General features: G+C 38.4%; 1 protein-coding gene across 6 annotated transcripts in view; it reads left to right on the top strand.

Annotated features, from left to right (window-relative positions):
- Positions 1-20604, top strand: part of GABRB1 (gamma-aminobutyric acid type A receptor beta1 subunit) — a 125102-nt gene that overhangs the window by 52612 nt on the left and 51886 nt on the right. For all 6 annotated transcript variants that reach the window (XR_001873034.1, XR_001873033.1, XR_001873029.1 and 3 more), the window contains exon 4: positions 6981-7201. Coding sequence is in view for 3 of the 6 variants with exons in the window: in XM_017804217.1 (XP_017659706.1) it covers positions 6981-7201 (221 nt within the window). In the remaining 3 variants the exon portion in view is untranslated. The remainder of the gene's footprint in view (positions 1-6980; positions 7202-20604) is intronic.

Genomic DNA, 20604 nt, shown 5'->3' with positions numbered 1-20604 from the left:
AACAGCACTGGATTTGTAGGGTTTTAATCAGATTAATCATATTAAATTGGCCAACTTCATTAGTTATCCGATTGATTATGCTGTTAGTAAGATAAAAATAAAACAAGGTCCTTTATCATCAGCACTCTGAAAATTACCCTGCATTCTGCTCTGAGGATTTATTGTCAACAATACATGCATCTAAAGGCAAACTTTAGCAAAAGCTAAAGGCAATTTTTCCACAGAAAATCCACATCGCTGCTCTAAACTCATCAGCTATGATGGATTATCATGTAAGCAGCTTAATATTATTTAAATTATGCAGCTCACGAGAAGTCACATGGGGGACTTTTTCTCAAGCTGCCTTTTGTAAAAGCATCGCAGATGCAACGCAGGTATTTACAGCACACTTGGTTTACAATGATCAGAAGGTGACAGAATTCAGGATCTGGAGGATAGCTGGGACAGTGAGCAGCAGAGTTAGGACTCAGGACATCAGGACAGTAGAATTTGGCTTGTTTGGGTAATTGCTAAGTAAAATTCCCCAGCAAGCAGTCATCAAGCAGAAACAATGGAGGCTGAATTTTAAAGAAAACCAGAAACAATCCACCCTGTCGTGCAAGAAGGCCATAATTTTAGCAGAAGAGCTGTCAGGGTAAGACAGGAGCTTCTCAATGAACTAAAACATGGAAGGGAGCATATGGGAGGAGGAAGCAAGGCAACAGAACTGGCAAAGAAATCAGCAACGAGAATTATTGGTTGTTGAACTGGCTGGAAAGTAAAGGAAATGGATCTGCCGTCTATGTGAGAAAGCAACTGGAATGCTTTTTGCTCTGCCTTTGGGTAGGTCCAGAGCCAAACAAGAGTTTATGGATCAAGAATAGCAGCCAAAACAACATGGCCTTGTAGTAGTGCATATCTAGTATAGACATCCTGGCCAAGAAGAAAATGCAGATGAGACCTTCTTCCAACAACTGGAAGAAGTCTCATGTGCATAGTTCTGTTCCTCATGGGAGACTTTAACCACCATGAAATCTGCCAGAAGGAAAACACAGCAGGGCTCAGGTAATCTAGAAGACTTCTTGAATGCACTGATGACCATTTCCTGGCACAGGTAACTGAGAAACTAACAAAAAAATGTGCTCTGCTAGACCTCATAGTTACAAGAAAAAAGAACTTTTTTGAGATGAGAAACTCAGAGGTAGCCTTAGCTGCAGTGACCATGAGCTGTGACTATAGGCTGTGACTATAAACAACAACAAAACCTAAACAAACCTCAAAACACCAAAACCTGAAGTAGTAATTACATATAAAACTAAAAAAAAAAAAAAGGCAACTAACCAATAAAAATAAAATAATAAAAAAAAGACACACTAAGATTTAGATTGTAGATATACAGGTCTAAAGATCTGGCAGCTATGTAATCACTGCTTCTATTCCAGGTAGAGTCACTGACTCACTGCGTGTCACTTTGACCTCCATCTGCTTCTCTTGAAACTAAAGAAAATTGATACAGTAGAATGACAACTGGGAACAAGGCAGGAAGAATCAAATGGATTTCCATCACCAGACCCACAGAAATAGAAATAACTCCTACTGAGAAATAAATTTGTAAATATATATATATATATATATATATATATATTAAGGCATTAAAAAAAAATTCAGTTACTGTTTTTATAAAGTTAGCTCAACTTCATATTAAGATATATGTATCTGCCATCCTACATTGTTAAGCATCTTCTGGAGCCAAGGAGTCTAACCATGGTTGTCTGTCTTCACTAGTGATTTCCTACTTAGAAGTTTGGCTTACCATAAGGCCCTGCACATCACAGAATAAAGGTTTGTGGGATTTGCTTCACATGCTCAGCTAGTTCATCCTGTGACTCCATTTGCACATTACTGATACTCACCTGTTTGTGTTCTTTTCAACTTTTTGTCCAGTTCCTATAAGGTTTCTGGTACTGTTATCACTTATACAATAGGGTTCAAAACAAAATTCAACAAACCTCTCCCATCTGCTCCTAAGATCACAATCAGGTCAGCTTCACCTGCAGTGCTGTGCACTGACACCAGAAGGAATTATTCTGAGCTCTTAGCACTGTGTCATCCTCCTTAGACATTCAGGCACTTTGTAATGGTCTCGTAGTTCACTCCTGCTGAGCTAGCTGGAAATTACAAAGAAAAAAAATTAAGTACTTCAGGAACAACCATTGTTGGAAAACAGGCTGCTTTCCAATTATCTTGCTTATAGGTAGCAAGGGAAGTGTGGTTTAATTACTTCTTCACTCTTCCACAGTGGTTTGCCTTAACAGGAACTTGAAAGTGCTGCATTCATCCAACACGTCTTTGGCTTCATTTGCTTTAGTCTTCATATCACATTCCATATGGTAAACCCTCAAAGCTGATCTATGCCCACCTCATTGCGAGTCAGTCCTCCAGTCAGTAAGGCACCATCTTCCACACAGTCCACACAAGAACCTGGGAAGTACAGTTTTTGTCCAAAGGCCCAGTCCCACTCCTGTGTATTGGTGCTTCAAATCCAAGCTGGATGAAGTGTTTTGGAATGTAAGTTAAAGTTTGAAATTTCTTTTCCTTGGAGTGCTTTCTAAACCTGCTTTACGGAGAGGATGAGGACAGCACTACTTGAGCACAATGTCACAGTCCTCAAATGTCATTCCACCATTCCCTTTCATTGCCTGCATATGAATAGACAAGTTTTTGCACAGCTCAGAGGAGAAGAATCCTAGAACATCCTGGACTTCAGCAAAAAGCAGCATATAATACCTAGAACACCTTTGGACTGTAGTTGCCAGTACCTGGACTTGAACACTAACTGGCATCCTCAGATGCAGATAGACAGGTATGAGCCACCTGGACTAGTTGGGGGTTTTTAGCAAAAACTTGTTTTCAGCTGCCTCACAGAGAGAAATGGCTAAGAGAAAACATGGTTGTCTCTTACTGCTGTCTACATTTGCTCTTAAAAGATGTATCAAGCCATGTATTAATATATACTGGTCTGTGGAGTACTTGCCCGTAAGAAACTTTTCTATTCCTTTGTTTTCCCTCCAGTTGTTCTTTAAGAAACACTAGGTGCCTGGAGGCTTAACAGGAAAGAAAAAAATCCATTATTGCCCTTACATCATCTATACATATTGCACAAAAAAAAAAATAGGGAACAAAAAAATTATAGAAATAAAAAGAAACTTATGGGAACTGTCCAGTCTATTCCTTACTGGAACTCTAAGTTGTTCTTCTAACTTCAAGTGCAATATGCTTCAGTGGTCCATTCATTTTCTTTCCTACAAGAAATTTATATTACTCAAGTGAACTGTGAAGCTTGGTGCCAGTATTTATTTATGAGCCTGCTTAAATTCAGATTACAAAATAATTTGCAATTCTGAGTAAAATAGACTAGTTTCTCTTACTCACATTTTCACAGAACCTCTCTTACCTAGGAAGAGCATGTATTTGTCTTAGCAACCTAATGCACCTTATTAAAGCACTGTACAGATATACCTATATATGTTATAGTACACATCGAGTTACATTCACTTACACATTTCCAGTTTGATACAAAGAAATAAGAAATTTTCACAAGTACTAAGAAAGGGATAAAAAAAATCTCATTCTAACTAATCAAAATTTGTTACATAAAAAAAAAACCCAACACTAAACAAGATACACATCAAAACAGCATTATTATTGGTGCTCTAACATTACCCCTCTAACGGTTCACTATGCCCTGAAAAAGTAGGAAAGCACTTCTGGAAAGCATAGATAGCTCAATTAAATCTACTGAAATATCATAATTTTTATGCAGCATTACAGCTTTTTTTAATTATGGAAAGTACAGTTCAGCACAAAAAATGTTCAGTGTGTTTCTAAAAAAGGTGAAATATTTTTAAAAACAAATAATTTAAAAGAACAGTTAGCTGCAGAAACAGATTCTCTTTTTTAATTTTACATTGAGCCCTGCTTTTTTAACTCATGAATAGAAATTCTTAAATATGAAAGTTAAACCTAGTCTGATTTATTTCCATGTCTAGACTGATGGGAATCTTGGGAAGCTTTCATAAAAGCTAAAAAAATTCTGCAGCCAATTACCACTACAGATATGACAGATTCGGAAATTATTCATATACTCCAGAGCTCGAAACCACAAAATCCCCAGCAAATTTTACAGGGTAGAAGAGAAGTAGTCATTAAATTTCCACTTCATTCACACCCCTGTACAATATAAAAAATAATACAGAAACCTCCAAGATGTGACTAGCCATATGACCTGCCAGCATTTTATCCTTCACTGATGAGATATGAGAAAGATAAGGCTGTATTTCATGTAAAAAAGTTAGAAAATTTATAGCTATAGAATTTGGGTTATTATAGCTCAGATATAATTTGCTTTTCATTAAAATAATCTTTAACTATGCTTTTTAAAATAAGAACTTACAGCTACAGGGACTCTCACAATCGTGACATCAGACTATTTTCCTCATTAAAATATTAAATGATTAACAACCTCAAGTACTGGGGAATGGGAAAAAAATTGATAATTTCCTCAGTTAAGAAACACTGACATTCCTTTAGGATGAAGCTCAGAATTTTTTCTTCCTCATTAGCACTTGCTGGCTTGCCGTGTGCTTCTCCATAGTGTAGCACAATTGCAGGGCAGAGGATCACTCTCTCTTACCATGGTGTTACCAACCACAGTATTTGGGATGTAGCACAGCTGGATGAAACACAGTTTCTTCACAGACTATGATGCTAAAAATAGCAACTCATTTTCTTCTAATAGTCATAACCAAGACACAGAATTTCTTTTTCTTTCACTTGATCACATCCTTTAAGATCTCTTGTAGCTTACCTTGGCTATTTTTCTCTCTTGGTTGAGCTTTGAGAACCATCACATAGACACCCTCTCAATTGTTTGCTTTCTTCCAGGACAGCATGACAGTTCTACAAAAGCAGCTTTAAGACCTAGTGAAAATACAAAGGAAAACAAGAAGGAGAAAAGATTATTGTGTATAATTGGAATTTCTACACCATCTGTGCTGAGGACTGCATAGGCTCTGATGAATCAAGCAGAAGATGTAGAGCATACCTGGTGAAGCACTGAGGTTAACTATTATCAGTCATCTCTGAAGGCTTTTCTACCTGAAGTGGCTTGAAGTAGGACAGGTTATAAAACAGATACAACATATGAAAAATGAAGACTTGTGATGTTGGGGTTTTTTCATCTTCATTTGGGTTTTTCTTGTTTGATTTTTAGATTGGTTTTTATTTTTAATTTTCATTTTCTCTCATCCAATTCCCAAATGATTGCTGTACAAGGAGGAACAAGGGGCAGGGATTTAACTTCTCTTTAAGTGAGGCTTCTAACCGACTTCTATTCAAGTTGTACATTCAAAAACTTGCCTCCTTGGTATCCATGTTTCTCTGTACCGCTATTTAAATTATAAATCACCCACTCAGCAAGGCACAGTATATACTCCACTGCATTACTTTGTAGTTCCAGGCTTGACCAGCATGGTCTGGAAAGCAAAGAAGCTGTCCTGACCTCCTCCTAGGGCCTGGGCCAGGAAAAAAAAAACTTATTCCTTCAGCATATAACCTCTTGTCTTTGTTGCGGGTAGCAATTGTCTTGCAGGCCTGGAAAAGGGCATATCTATGAAGTCCTTGCAAATCTGGGATCTGTGCTCGCAATGGATGTAATTGTCCTATCTTATATAACCACTGATATTTCATCCATACAAAAAATTACTACAGACCGAGGACAAGGAAGAACATCATTTTTATTACTAACTTTTACTGATAAGTCCATAGCTCTGTTAGATGCAACATTTCAGGTAGAAAGGTTTTTTGAAAGTTAACAACTCTGCTTTGATTTCATGGCAACAATACAGTCTTAAGAAGCCATTAAAGATGAAGAGAGCAAATTGTATCAGACAGTTTTTATGCTGTTTCTTCAAAAATTAGAGTCCACGCTAGGATTTGTGAGAATGACAGAGGTAAGGTTTTCTATCACATAAAAAAAAAGTCTTACCCCTGACCAATTTTTTCAGTAATAGCTACGATTTTGATGCAGTTCTACCTTAAAAAAATATGTAAGTGTGACCTGTCACTTGAAAACATGGTTGGGGGAAGAGATGAGGAAAACTAATAGTCCACATACTGCTCTTTTAGTCATCTTCTAAGAACTCCATCAGCTACAAAGTACATGAGCTTTACCATTTTAAAAAATTGACTACCTTTAAAATGACCGAATTCCCAGAAAAACAGATAAGAGAGCGTAAATCAGACTAGAAGCCTTTTAGAACAATTTCTTTTCAGATGAAGGGAAAGCTGAAAGGCTGCATAAACGGTATTTCACCTAAGTTACAACATGATAGTCAAGAAAAGGTGTTGATTTTCTATGCGGTAAAATCCAATTGTCAAGGACAGAAAGGACTGCATTCCCCAGGCTGAGGCAAGGTGTGCCTGGCTATCTAAAGTCATTGCATCTGGCAGCTCCAGCAGATGGGGAATGGGAAGTTATCCATTATGTTCTGAGGTCATATTTGCTGTTTCTGAGGAAGTCTAAGGACTGCTGGCCATTCTGGATTGTGGGGACAATCAGGATAAGGGGAGTGAATATCAAAAGAATGTCCTCAGTGCTATGCAATGCTATTTGGCTGAGGTCACCTAAACCCTGCTCTTTTCACATTAAAAAAAAATGTTTAAAAAATCAAAACCCAAGTTTGATCCACAGACTGGAAAAGCAAACGTATTCCCTCTGACTTAAGAGGTTTTGAAAGCCTATGGTAGTCACTGCCACTGGTGAGTGGTGTGAGGTTTCAACAAGCCAAGGCTTATGATCATGGCTAATGACAACAACACCTTAATGATCCCTAGATTTTCTGTTGCTACTGAAACTCAGTTACTGAGACTTATCTAAAAGTAAACTTCTGGTAAGTTAATCGGTATGAAAATACAAAGAGCCCTTCTTGTTTCTTCCATAGGACTACACCCTGACCATGTATTTTCAGCAGTCCTGGAGGGATAAAAGGCTCTCCTATTCTGGAATACCTTTGAACCTAACTCTGGACAACAGAGTTGCTGACCAGCTCTGGGTGCCGGACACATATTTCCAGAATGACAAGAAATCATTTGTCCATGGGGTGACAGTGAAAAACCGAATGATTCGACTCCATCCAGATGGGACAGTCCTTTATGGCCTACGGTACGTTGGGTTTTTTAATCAGCTACATTACTGTCCTGGCAGAAGTGCAGGTAGTACCAGTGTCACTTTCCTCTCCTTCTTCCCAGTTTCTCAGTGCAGCTGTATGAGTCAGCACATACTTCATCTAGATGACCACATCACACCCAAGAATTTTCCACAGAGCATCAACACTATCTTTAATAACTATATCCATAACTAACAAAGTCTAATGCCTCTTTTTTTCAGCTCTTCTGAGTATATTTAAACTACTAAAAGAGTTCTTTATTATGGTTATCACTTGGTAATCAATCACAGTTTAGACCATCACTTACTTCCTTCTAAAATTTCTCCAACAGTTCTTTAGGACAATGTGAAATTAAAATTTGGAGTCATCTGAAGAAATCTGACCAACATTTGGTAGGGAATAAAAAGAAGATATTTGTAAGTTTGAGTTAATTATTTAAATATTGTCTATATATCTGAGTATAGGTTTTCTTTAATCTTCCTTGGTTTATAACTGCCTCTTCACACCACAACTGCGTCTTCATACAGTGCAACCCATATTCACCCCTGTAGATAAAAATATATTCTGAAGTTTGAACAGGCACAGTCTGATTATAAGGTACACAGATGTGAAATTAAAACTATGCCAAGCTATTTGTTATGTTGAGAATTTTGCAGAGCCTGAGTAGGGCTTTATTGCATTATTTTTGAAGTTAAGGTAGCTTTGCTTGGAAATAACATTGTCTGTCTGAAAGAACCTTTGATCACTCTTGTCATTCGACAATAAAAATAATGTCTGGAGAATATAAACCTGAAAGCATAGTTCAGTTAATCAGAAAAAAAGTTATAAAGCATAAAACTTAGTTGAAATACCTCAAAAATGTACCTAAGATAGAATTAGAAAAAAACCCCAAACTACTGCAGCAGTTCAAAATGAAAATAATATTTGGGAAAGTATAACTTAGAGCTTACTGAAAATAGAAATTTGAAATTACCTTTTAGCCTATAAAAACATAACCTTTTAAAACACAGCACTACCCATGCAGAGAAAGCCTTCCAACCTATCAATTCAAGCTTCTCAAGAAACAAGAAATTATTTAAAAATTATTATTTTGGCTAATCATGAGTTTGCTTTTGAACCTATCAGATTCCCAGGCAGTGCATCAGTTGCTATCAAGAACCACACAGTTTAATATAGCTAGATCTGTTCTGGTACAGAAAAACTGCTATTTCAGTTGTGAAAAAGAAAACAAGGGACCCATGAGGAATTAGTTGTTCAACTAAAGGCTGTCATTAACATCTGCTAAACAGAGCATTTGAAAAATACATCTTTCCCATTGCCTTCAGACCTCTATAGTTCTTTTCAATCAAATTGACTCCTGCAGGACAGTTACCATGAGAGGAATTTTTGGCCTGATAACTTTTCAAAATATTTCTCCTTTTTTTCTTTTTTTTTCCTTTAAGGCCAGGAAGTAAATTTATGTAGATTCTAGAATTTGCAAAGTGGCAAGAATGTGCATTAGAGGCAAGCACTCCCTCACAGGCAGTTGTATATACAATATAAACTACACCTTGAAATGTATGCCATGCATATGCTTCCACACACACGCTGTACATTGGATATCAATAACGGTCTTCTGCAGAAATAGCAAAAGAGGCTGTGACACATCTGGTGAACCTGCTGCCAGTCCTCTCATGTGTTTCATCCACAAAGCAGCAGCATGGCCAAGAAGCTGTGACCTTGCCCATGCTCGTCCTCTCAGAGGTGATCAGGCAAACCTCCAGTGCAGCAGCAAAGATGGTCAGCTTCACATAACAAGGTTGCTAGTTCATATGATCGAATAACCATTCACATTTGAATAGTTAAGCAACAGTTCCGCAACCCTGCAACAGCTGCAGTTCTGCACGTTAATACCCCAGCCAATATCTATCGCTTCTTGTGGTAGGAAAACCAAATAGAAAAACCAAAACAAAAAAGGCAGAAAACCCCACACTAATATAAAGGGTAACCTATATCCCACACACTTGCAGTTCGGTACTATGCAATTCCCTTCTCCTCCCTTAGCCCTGCCTCATGCCCTTAACATCCACTGCCACAGGAGCAACTCTGAGTCTCCCAGATTTCTGGGCTTCCCCACCTTCTCACCCAGGTTTCTGGGCTTCTCCACCTTCTCACCCCAGAGAAGGCAGCACGGTCTCAGGATGCAGCAGGGCCAAGTGTTGCTCGGTGTGCCCGTATCCACTGACGGCATTGTCGTCACCAACCACATCATAAAAAAAGTGCTGAGCTGTCAGGTCTTTTTCACAGGTTGAGCTGGTGTGCCATGTTTTCTCCGGGGACAAGGCAGCTCTTTAGATTCATCTGGTGAGTAGACTTTGGCCTGTAGCTACCACACATATAGTGTCCCCATCCCACAAGAAGGATCTGATCAAAGACAAAACTAGCAAATGAGCAGGAGAAAAAATGATGTTAAGAAACATTAAAACTATTTTCATATGACTTATTGCTTTAAACTTGCATTAGTGGTCACTTTCCTCATGGTAATCAATATGCTTCTGTGAGCCTATAGTTACCTTTAGATCATATGAACATCAATTTTTTCATTTGCTAGATGACACATATGCCTCATAAGAAATAAAACATGAGAAAACACTGCAGAAAATGTTTTTAGGTAAAATTCAGCATTGCCCGTTAGAAATTTGAGCACAACTCCGATCTTAGTCTCACAAGTAGAAAAGAAACCATGTAGCATATTAACTTGCACTTAGTTTCTGTGCAGTAGGGAGAGGGAGGACAGTATCACCAAACTTCTCATAGGTTGTGACGTGTGAGTTTCATTTTCCTTGCTGAAGACAGATCGTTGGCCAGGCATGACTTGAACAAGAAAGACAACACCGATTACACTACAGACCAGGGTCTGAGTTCCCAACAAATTAGACAGGGTTTTAACCCATCCCTCAAGGATGATTTAAATGCTTCCTTTCCCTCATGCCTCCTATTCCCCAAACAACTTTTCTATTTTTGGTTGAGTTAATGTTTCTGTTCAGGCTCAGATATGAAATTATACTGGCTTCTTTAAAAAGAAATTGGAACAATCATAGCAGCTCTAAATAACCTGCTTTGTTTGCATCCATGTACACAGCAGTTTGTCATCGATGCAATGTTCAGTCTCAACAGAGTTGAGGAAAAATAAACCAAGGTTAGTCGTTTGGTTCTTAAGATGAATAAACAACGGAAACATGGACATAATACACTGGACTGGTTTTAGATCATGTAACAAAGCATTATCACTTCAGTATGCCTCCATTACAGTATTATTTCTATGATGAACTGAACAACCCCTTTAGCTATTTTTTCCAGTAACTTTCAGCTGCCATGTCCCCACAGTTTAAAAAATAATATATGCTATAAACTTGTGCAGACACAAAATACTCCTAAACCTTCTGCCCTCTAAAATTGTGCATTGCTGTTTTGTCTCTTGCTGCAAATTCTACTTCTGTTAATTGTTTGTAGTAGTGAAACATATATAACCTTACTAATCAAATAACTCTTTCATCCTTTTACCCAAGCAACCACACACACAAACACGTTTAACTCCATGTTATTATTTCCACTGAATTCCATTTCAAATATGTCAGGGAAGTTGAGTGTCACTGTTAATTATTATGTACCTGAAGGGTGTGATTCTTCAGTTTCTGTCAAGTACTCCCACCAGCAGCTATTATCATTTTCTGTGGTGTAGACACCTGCTTCCTAAGAGAAAAAAAAAATTCTCTTTGAGTCAATGTGCAAACCTGCAGCACTGTGAGGATGGTATATGAGACAGTTCTAGCCTGGTCCCAGTACAGCTGGTAAAATACTGAATACTATTTTATTTATTTATACCTAATTTTCCCCCCATTTTTAGTAAGTGATTGGATCCCATTAGCTCTAACCCCTTTTGGCATTAGCAGTGTCTCCCATTACTTTTATTGCCTATTCAGGCAAGATCCTCTAGAAGTCTCTCCCGAATCTCTAGATTCTCAAACCAACACATGCTGTTGCTTCTTTTGCTTCTCGTTTCTCACCCTTTTCCAAGTAAGATGCTAGACATGTAATCTGTCTTTGAGATATTTAAGAAAACATTAATAATTTATTGTACTGAATTCTATGTTCAAATTCTTATGTCATGATGTCAAGAACGGAAGCTCTGATTTAAATCATACTTTCCTAGTATTTTATGACACCTCTTAATTCTTCTCAGATTTTCACTAGCAGAACAATGACATCTTGTTGCTTTGGAGACATCTGTTCTTTTATCATGACATTGCCTCGAAATAAACAGCAGAATTTCATCTGGTGTGCTGGAAGAAGCATATCCTTGAAAAGTATTAGTTGTTAAGAAGCATAACATACCTTCAATAATACCTTTACACAGATTTCTCTCCCTTGTGATATTCAGACACCAATATGACTTCCATTAGAGCAAGTCTTTATTTCAAGGCAGGGAGACTGAGCATATCATGACAAGATGTGAAGCTCTGGCTTGGAGCATTGAAAACTTCTGGTTTCAGTGAGACCACCATCTTTAAACAGCTACAGCAGAGGATGCAACTTTGCTAGACACTGCTGCAACTGCAAGAGGACAAGGGGAAGAATGATCTTTGCCTTCAATGTAAGGACTTACTTCACCACTTCTTACACAAGTAAAATCTTCTGTGATGCGAACACTGGCAAATGAATCCACCTACCTCCAACCAATTCACAAATGCGAATCGACTGATGCAACATTGGATTTACCAACCACTTATTTATGCAATATCCATGGAAGCCCATCTAGCATATCATAGAGGTGGAATACAAAAAAGCTATATTTAATTGCTAAATGTTTAGGTTTTAAATATAATCTTAAAAGTGAATTTTAGTGGGAACTTCCCTTCTTGACTGCATCTATTTTGGTGATATAGCCGTGAATGTTACTAAAGAAATTAGCTAGACCCATGTTTACATCTTTTATTACAGGGAATCTTAATAGTTTGTGGGTTGCTTTTGCATTGCCATAATTTGGGGCTATGGAGTTTTGGTTTTCCTCTAAACACCTTCAGGAATTTTCTTAAAGAGTCAGTTATTGAGTCCTTTTGAGGACAACCCGTCATGTCAACAGGTAACCCACTTACACTGGTACTCAATAGATTGTCCTACTTGTGTTATTAAACAGCTCCAGCCAAAAAAAAATACTGCAGTTTATTCTAAATGATAAAAAAACATGTCATCTAACTTAAATGAAAAGCTACACTTGTTTCACTTCATAAAAATACAGAACAAACTATAAAGAGTTATTTTATTAGATGATAGTTTTGAAAATGCTAAAAAATATTTCTTCCATGTATCAATGGCAAAAGATTTAGCAGTGAGCATTCTAAGACTCAACCAATTTGGGACTTCCTTCATATTTTTAAAACCTAAAGATATACATGAATTGCAAAAATAAGTCAATCAGTTATTCACCATTTCTTCCACCTCTCAGAACATTTCAGTCTCAGAGGGTCAGTTTTCAGGATTCACAGTCAATGAAGACATTCTCAGTGTATAGCCATTAGGAAGGGGTAGGGATTAGTGGGGGCATTCACATGCACACTGTGGGTGCCTGTTCAGCCTGTCACAGGTCACACTTTATCTGCTGCAAACTTTCTTCCAACAGGCCTTCCAACAAGCATATGTGCCTGTTGGGCAATCAGCACGACCCCTTATCACAGGCAGTGCACTGCTAGCAGCAATTCTTCAACTCGGAAGGGAAAAAAGGGAAGAAGAGGACACAGCAAATTGATCCTGAGGCAGAAGGATTGTCTTTGTCCCTCCAGCTGCTTGCAGACTGTTTGAATTGTCTGTGTCACTCTGTGAATTCTGTTGTCATCTCCTCTTCCTAGTCTGTAACCCAGTCCTTGGCCGTAACATAGCTGGTGTATGATGATCACAGAATCATAGAATTTTTTAGGGTGGAAAAGATCTTCGAGATCATCAAGTCCAACCATTAACCTGATATTGACAAGTCTAGCACTAAACCATGTCCCTAAATGCCACATCTATATGTCTTTTAAATACCTCCCGGGATGGTGGCTCCACCATTTCCCTGGGCAGTCTGTTCCAATGACTGACCGTCACCCTTTCAATGAAGAAAATCTTCCTAATATCCACCACCTCTGAGACAGCTTGAGATCCTTTCCTCTTATCCCATTATTTGTTACTAGAGATCAACTCCCCACACCTGGCTACAACCTCCTCTCAGGTAGTTGTAGAGGGCAATAAGGTCCCCCTTGAGCCTCCTTTTCTCCAGGCTAAACAACCCCAGCTCCCTCAGCCGCTCCTCATAAGACTGGTGCTCCAGACCCTTCACCAGCTTCATTGGACACACTCCAGCACCTCAATGCCTTTCCTGTAGTGAGGGGCCCAGAACTGGATGCAGGATTCAAGGTATGGCCTCATCAGTGCCGAGTAGTGGGGGACAGTTGGTGCCCTAGTCCCCCTGGCCACACTATTTCTGATACAGTCCAGGATGCCATTGGCCTTCTTGGCCCCCAGGCACACTGCTGGCTTGTACCCAGCCAGATGTCAGCCAGCACCTCAGGTCCTTTTCTGGTGGACAGCTCTCCAGCCACTCTTCCCCCAGCCTGTAGTGCTACCTGGGGTTGTTGTGACCCAAGTGCAGGACCCGACACTTGGCACTGTTGTACCTCATCCAGTTGGCCTCAGCCCATCAATCCAACTTGTCCAGATCCCTCTGCAGAGCCTTCCTGCCCTTCAGCAGTTCAACATTCCTGCCCAACTTGGTGTCGTCTGCAAACTGACTGAGGGTGCACTCGATCCCCTCATCCAGATCATCAGTAAAGATCTTAAGCAGGACTGGCCCCAGTATTGAACCCTGGGAAACACCACTCATGGTCAGCTGCCAATTGGATGTAACTCCATTCACCACCACTCTCTGGGCCTGGCCATACAAACAGTTATTTACCCAGTGAACAGTGCACCTGTCCAAGCCACGAGCAGACAGTTTCTCCAGGAGAATGGTGTTAGAGAGAGTGTCAAAGGCTTTTAATAATGTCCAAGAAGACAACACCTGCAGCCTTTCCCTCATCCACTACATGAGTTACCTTGTCATAGAAGGAGGTAAAGATATGCCTTTCATAAAGCCACATGGCTGGGCCTGATCTCATGGTTGTCCTGCACACGTTATGACACGCAAGATGATCTGCTCCATGACCTTCCCTGGCATTAAAGTCAGGCTAACAGGTCTTTAGTTCCCCAGAACTTCTTTAAGGCCCTTCTTGTAAAAGAGTGAGCAATGACCAGTACCAAAACTGGGAGAAAACAGTTGGCACCAGCACTCAGAAGACAGCATGTATGGCCAAAATACAGATGCATTTGTTAACCAGGCTGTAGCTGCAGGAGAAAGAGCTACAGCTGTAGCTGTAGGAGGAGCTACTCCTTACTCTTGGCAGTTACCAGATGGAAAAAAATACCGATGTGCACTTACACTTTCTCACATTTGAGCAAGGACTCCTCCAGTCTGCACATTTGTAAAGTAAAAACAGACAATGTCTGTATTTGCCCAACAGCTGCAGCACCATCAATATATTGCCATAAGCTGAAATGCATTTTCAGGATTGTTCTTACCATCTGTAAAACTGGATAATTTTACACAGGTCACTTCCCACACATTGCAGTTAATTTGAGAGAGATTGATAGAGATTGCAAAGTGGTTTATATAATACATTTTGAGAAAAAAAAAATCACCTCAATACAGCTACGGTCTGCAATTTACTGCATGAAGCACAACAGCACTCAAGCAAGCATTGGCATACCAAGATATAACTTATTTTTCACACAGAAGCTGAGGTATTTGCTTGTCTAAATACTACTGAAAGCACAAGAAGGCAGTACAGGTGTATTCTGTCTCACAGCTCCATGCAAGAACCACAAAGAAACACCAGGGAATGAGATGCTCTCAGCATCACTCATTTTCAGTGAATGGGTGAGCAAATCTAACTGAAGAACAGCTACATGCTCTAGTTTAGAGGAAAAGATGCTACATGCTCTAGTTTAGAGGAACAGAATAGGAGAATCCTGCAGAAATTGTATTTGCTCGCTTTGTTTTTCAGACACAAAGCGATGTGTAGTTATATTCAGCCACCACACAAAAAAATAGCAAGAATAAGGGAACTGTAAGCAAGTCACTCCTAAGTTAGTGAAAAACAACAACTGCATTATGCTAGTTCAAGACAAATGTACTTTTTGATAATTTTTTTTAATTATTATTTCCTCCCCAGGCTGGGTGTCCACTGAAACCATCTAACTTGCTAGCAGCAGGCAAGATGGCAGTAGCAGCACAAAGCTGTGCTTCACCACTGGACCTCCTGTATTTCAAAAATGTTTTTCAGATCCAGACAGACTTTCCTCCAGCTTAGATGCTGAAACCCACATTGTACTCCCCACCAGCTTAGTTGCACAATCCTCTCCAGAAACAAACACTTCTCCCTAAACCTGCCTCCTCTAGTTCCTCCCAAGATTCTTCATGCCGAGCCTGAAGTTTCTTATTCTCCTACATAATGTACAAAGATGGAAAAAGACAGAGGGCTACAGAATGATAAAGATGATAAATCAGTGGGAGACCAGCACATTTAGTCCATTTGCCGCATGAAGCTCATTTCATCATTGTTTTACTTCTCTGGTATTTAGTTGGGCATTGGTGGGAAACTATGTACCATGTTGCTCTGTATTCGACCCTAGAGACTGCTCAACTGCTTAACACCAGGGCTGGAAATCCAAGAGACAACTGCAGTTCAGGCACCTCCTCACTCTGGAGCAGCTGAATTTGTAACCTTTTTGCCACATCTGTGTAATGCTGTCTAAACAGTGAAATATAATCTTGTTACTACTTTACTCACAGATTTATTATACAGAATGTAACATATCAATTAACACAGAGTCTTATAATTTCTTTAACATCATTTTATGAAGAATACCTGAGACTAAGATCATCATAGTAATTTATAACTGAAAGCACACAGCTGAAACTGAGAAATTTAAGACAAAAGTGAGTACAACACTTAAATTTATGGAGCATCATTTATGTAGACCTTTATTACTGCAGGTAAGTTAGAAAACCTGCAGCTGCTTATGGGCTTCTATGGGTAGACCAAAAATACTGCTTCCAAAACATGGAGGTTTTATTCAGCATCAAGCACAAAATGGAGCTGGCAGGCTTGATAAATTTAAGTGGCAAATTGGTAGTTAATAAATAGCACAAATGGAAAAGGAACACTGAAAACATCTAGGCCAAAGAAGAAAGTGAGGGTCTTCTCCAGCTGCCAGGGCCAAGTAAGTCCCAGGTGTAACTCAGAGACAGCCTTGCTGTCTTCCTTTAGCACAAATAGCTTCAGAAACAGCCAGGGTGAATCCACTGGCCGTCCATCCCAAAAAGAGGTGCTTTCCTCTCTTGGGATGAAAGGAGAGGATGTACAAACTGAAATCCCTTCAGTGGCACACACAGCAAACCTCCCCACTCTTACTCCCAATGTAGAGCAAATATGGCAGAAACATGCAGCTCTGTAGGGAGCAACTATTCATAAACTCCATGTACTGAGTTATCAAATAATTACCTGTATTTGATTTGGAACGTTTTCCTCCAGTTTCACCCAATTTTATATTTATTCCATGTCACATAATAGTTTTTTTTAATACATACCTTAGGGAAGATGGGGAAATGCTTCAGGTTGAATCCATCTCTCTAGAGAGTGTATAAAAGAAAAACAACAAACATGCAAGTACTCAGCTTTAAATATGTGAGCAGTGGCTCTTATAATTAGTAGTTAAGTACATAAGCATTCTGGTGGAGTCAAAACTAGCTTCACAGGCTTGAATTTCAGCACAAGCTTTAGATGCTGTAATTGATTGCAACTATCAAGTACAGCACTTTGAAGAAGTAAATAAGCATTTTGTAGAGCAAAGCCCACTAGGCTTTTTTCAAAGACCACTTAATTCAAGCAGATTCTAAATCAAACTCAGATTACTGGAATGATATGTCAACTATTTAAGTATAGTAATATTTTTTAGAAACTATTTAACCTCATTAATACCATAAAAAGAACAATTGAAAAATAATTAGACAACATTTTAAAAATGTTTAATTTTAAAGATGAGAGACACTGCAGAGTATGGATTACATTATCTCATCACACCTTATCATCTTGGTATAAATTGGTTTTCTTATTCTCTATTTTATGGACTGCGTTCTGCCTACTAAACTTGAGCAAGTCCTCCCTTTCTGCCATATTAGAAGTGCAAATGCCTTCCAATACTTTGAAATTATTACTCTGCCACTGTCAACCTAGCCTGCATCAAAATTGCACTTCTGAATATAAAGGTCTTCAACTTATTTATTTTTAACTATGTATAACTTTTAAAAGAACTCCAATCACACTAAATCTCATCTCTAGTGTGTATAAGTAATGCTGTCATAGTTGGCCCAAACACATTTGGAGACAAAAATCAAGTAAAAAAAAAAAAAATTAATGGCAGAGATTAGCACTGAAGTACTTTTGATCAAGAGGAATTTCAAATAAATTTATATAAACACTCTAAGAATCACTTAATCCAATAATAGTTTGGGCATTTTTACAAGTATTTCCTTCTTTGCTTGCTTTGAGCAAGTAGGTGTCAGATGAGAAAGGAACTGTTGTGTATTTATTATCTCAGTTTTCTCCTCTCACAAACTCTAAAAGTTCAGATGCAGAGATATCTTATAATTGAGTAACCAGAAAGAAAACCTTCACAAGCTTTTCACAACCGAGCTATGTAATTCCTATTGTATCAGTGTGACCAGTTAGATACACACTCTTGCAGCAGCACATATTTAATCTGCATCTTCTGGAAGTTACTGCTTCAATTTGCATAATGTCATAATATTTGCTTTCTCCCTGAAATACTAGATTTTTAACACACTTCTTGTTGCTTATACTTTGCAAAGAACACCAAATGGACATATACAGTTACAACACTTACTTGTATTTTTGAAAGAAATAGGCAAAAGTGTTTCAAAAAACTACTGCAATTTAACTTATAGTGCTGGAATATATTGTTAGCAGTACAGATTATTTCGTATATGTTTTTATATAATGCTATATGCAGGTACATAACAACATAGATCTATACCGAATCCTAATATGTTAACACACTTTTAGTACATTTCATATCACAATGCATTTGGTACATACCACAGTGTGTGTGTTTTCCAGGTCCTGAAGTTCCTTAAAAAGCCATTTAAAAAGCTTAATAAAAAGCACTTCCCTTTAATAATAAAAATTTTAAAGGGACAGTAATTAAAGCTGTGCTTTGCTGCAGGTTTCCAACTTACATACTATTAATTCTGAGCACGCTGAGAACAATTAATATTGAAGGATGAAATGTAAGTTCTTAGCTGCTTAAAGCCAACCTCTCATTTAATACTGATGTTGATTCATGACATCAATGAAAACCAAGAATCAGAGGGGCGTGGGATGAGGGATCAATTTGTACCATTTCTGTGCAACAAAAGTATCAGGCAGGTAAATTAAGGTCGTGGGGGAGGCAGCAAATATTTTACCAGACCTGCACCAAACTGATGAATCCACTAGGATCCAAAAGAGGGAAGAGTCTTAATTTAGATGTTCTCTCTAAGAGACAAGCACTTTGCTAACGAACACTACCTGAAAGCTGCTGAAATCCTGAACAAATGCTGGGACAGCTCATTCACTAACAACATAATAGTGAAGAAGGAAAATTAATAAAAGATGTCAGGTTGTGGGTGCTGCTGTTCTCAGAAACATGCCCTTGCTCACATAGCTCACAGCCCTCAGGCCGTGTCTGCTCTGTGCCATGGCATGCAGAAGGTTGGCTGGTGCCATATGAAGTGTTTAAGGATATCAATAGCAAGAGCAACCCTGCATTGCTTAATTCCCTAAGACAATCAAATACAGTGTTTATAAGTAATTTTAAAACCAATTAAAAACCATTTTCTGATGACAATGCAAAGATGCGAATAATAATGCATTAAAAATGTTTTAAGCCAATGTATTTTTAGCATTCACTCTTGTATAAATATCTCCATTTAAAAAGTGGATTGGCCTTTATTCTCAAAAATCATTGGCCAAGTTTAGAAGTAGTTGCAAGAGAATTCACAATCCAGATAATAGCCAAGCCCTTGAGTGTAATAAACTATAAATATTAGTTTTAAAATAAAATTATTAAATATAAAATTAATTAATTAATTATAGTAGAAAACACAATAGTGCATTCCTCTATTTGGCACTTCTGCTATAGTACCAACATATATGGTGTTATAACTCTAGGGCCAAAATGACCTCATTTTAAGAGGCAAAATATTTGACAACTAGAATGTTTTAATTTACAAAGCCGTTAATATGGTAAGATTACCAAGTATTGCCACAGCATTGGTAATACAAATCCACCTTAAATTGCCAGTCCGATCTCATTTTGTTAGACTGAAGTCTACCTGAGCAGACAGGAGGTAGGTACTTCAAATACAATTTATGTAGTTATATTACAAATATAATTAGACACGTTCTTTCAAGGAAGAATCTAGAAATATCAGAAGTCCTGGAATTACTCGGAGCCTAAAGCAAGTGTCAAAAGTGTGGACAAAGGAACTTGAAATTCACTCAGCAATTAAACCTATAGTAGGTAAATTTACATGGAAGTCACCTACACAGGAGTCTGAGCTGACAGTAAACTATTCCTCAACCTCTGGGTAAATCATGAGGCAGCAACATCAGCTGCAGCTCCCCCAGCCTGGATACAGCGTTGTCTACACCCCGAGTGGTTGGTTTCACCTCAGCTGAGGTACGTGCTCACAAGTCAGAGTAACACAGCAGTTACAATCTCCACCCTCTGTACCAAACAACATGTCCCAGTGACAGAGACATTGGCTCCAATTCTTGAAATTCCATTAGAAAAGCAAACAACAAACTCCCAAATACAACAACAACAGAAAACAAACACACAAACACACTCCCCCCCAAAACTATTAAATAAAACAGAAACACACTGAAAAACCACACAAAGGTCCTTTTTAGAGTCAGGTCAGTAAGAATATACATTTCTTGCACTTAGTTTCTTCTTGGAAAAACAGCTAAAACCAAGTCAAAACAAGTACAAATTATTTGTGCTTACTGATTGCAAAACTGTATGTTTCTCATATGTGAAAAGCGTCCAGTTCTTAATATTCACAAAAAAATGCCAAAGAGAAATTTTTCCAAGCCATTTGCATGACAATAGGCTTAGTTCAACAAGACACCAGCCATCCAAGGAGCTATATATACACCCTCTTCTATTACCATCAGACAGAGGAGTTTATAATCTGAGAAGATAAGTTACGTACAAAGGGTGA

The sequence above is a fragment of the Lepidothrix coronata genome, unplaced genomic scaffold, assembly GCF_001604755.1.
Source record: "Lepidothrix coronata isolate B3197 unplaced genomic scaffold, Lepidothrix_coronata-1.0 Scaffold0, whole genome shotgun sequence".
In the NCBI taxonomy this organism is placed as follows: Eukaryota; Metazoa; Chordata; class Aves; order Passeriformes; family Pipridae; genus Lepidothrix; species Lepidothrix coronata.
This window is presented reverse-complemented; position numbering and strand designations above follow the sequence as displayed.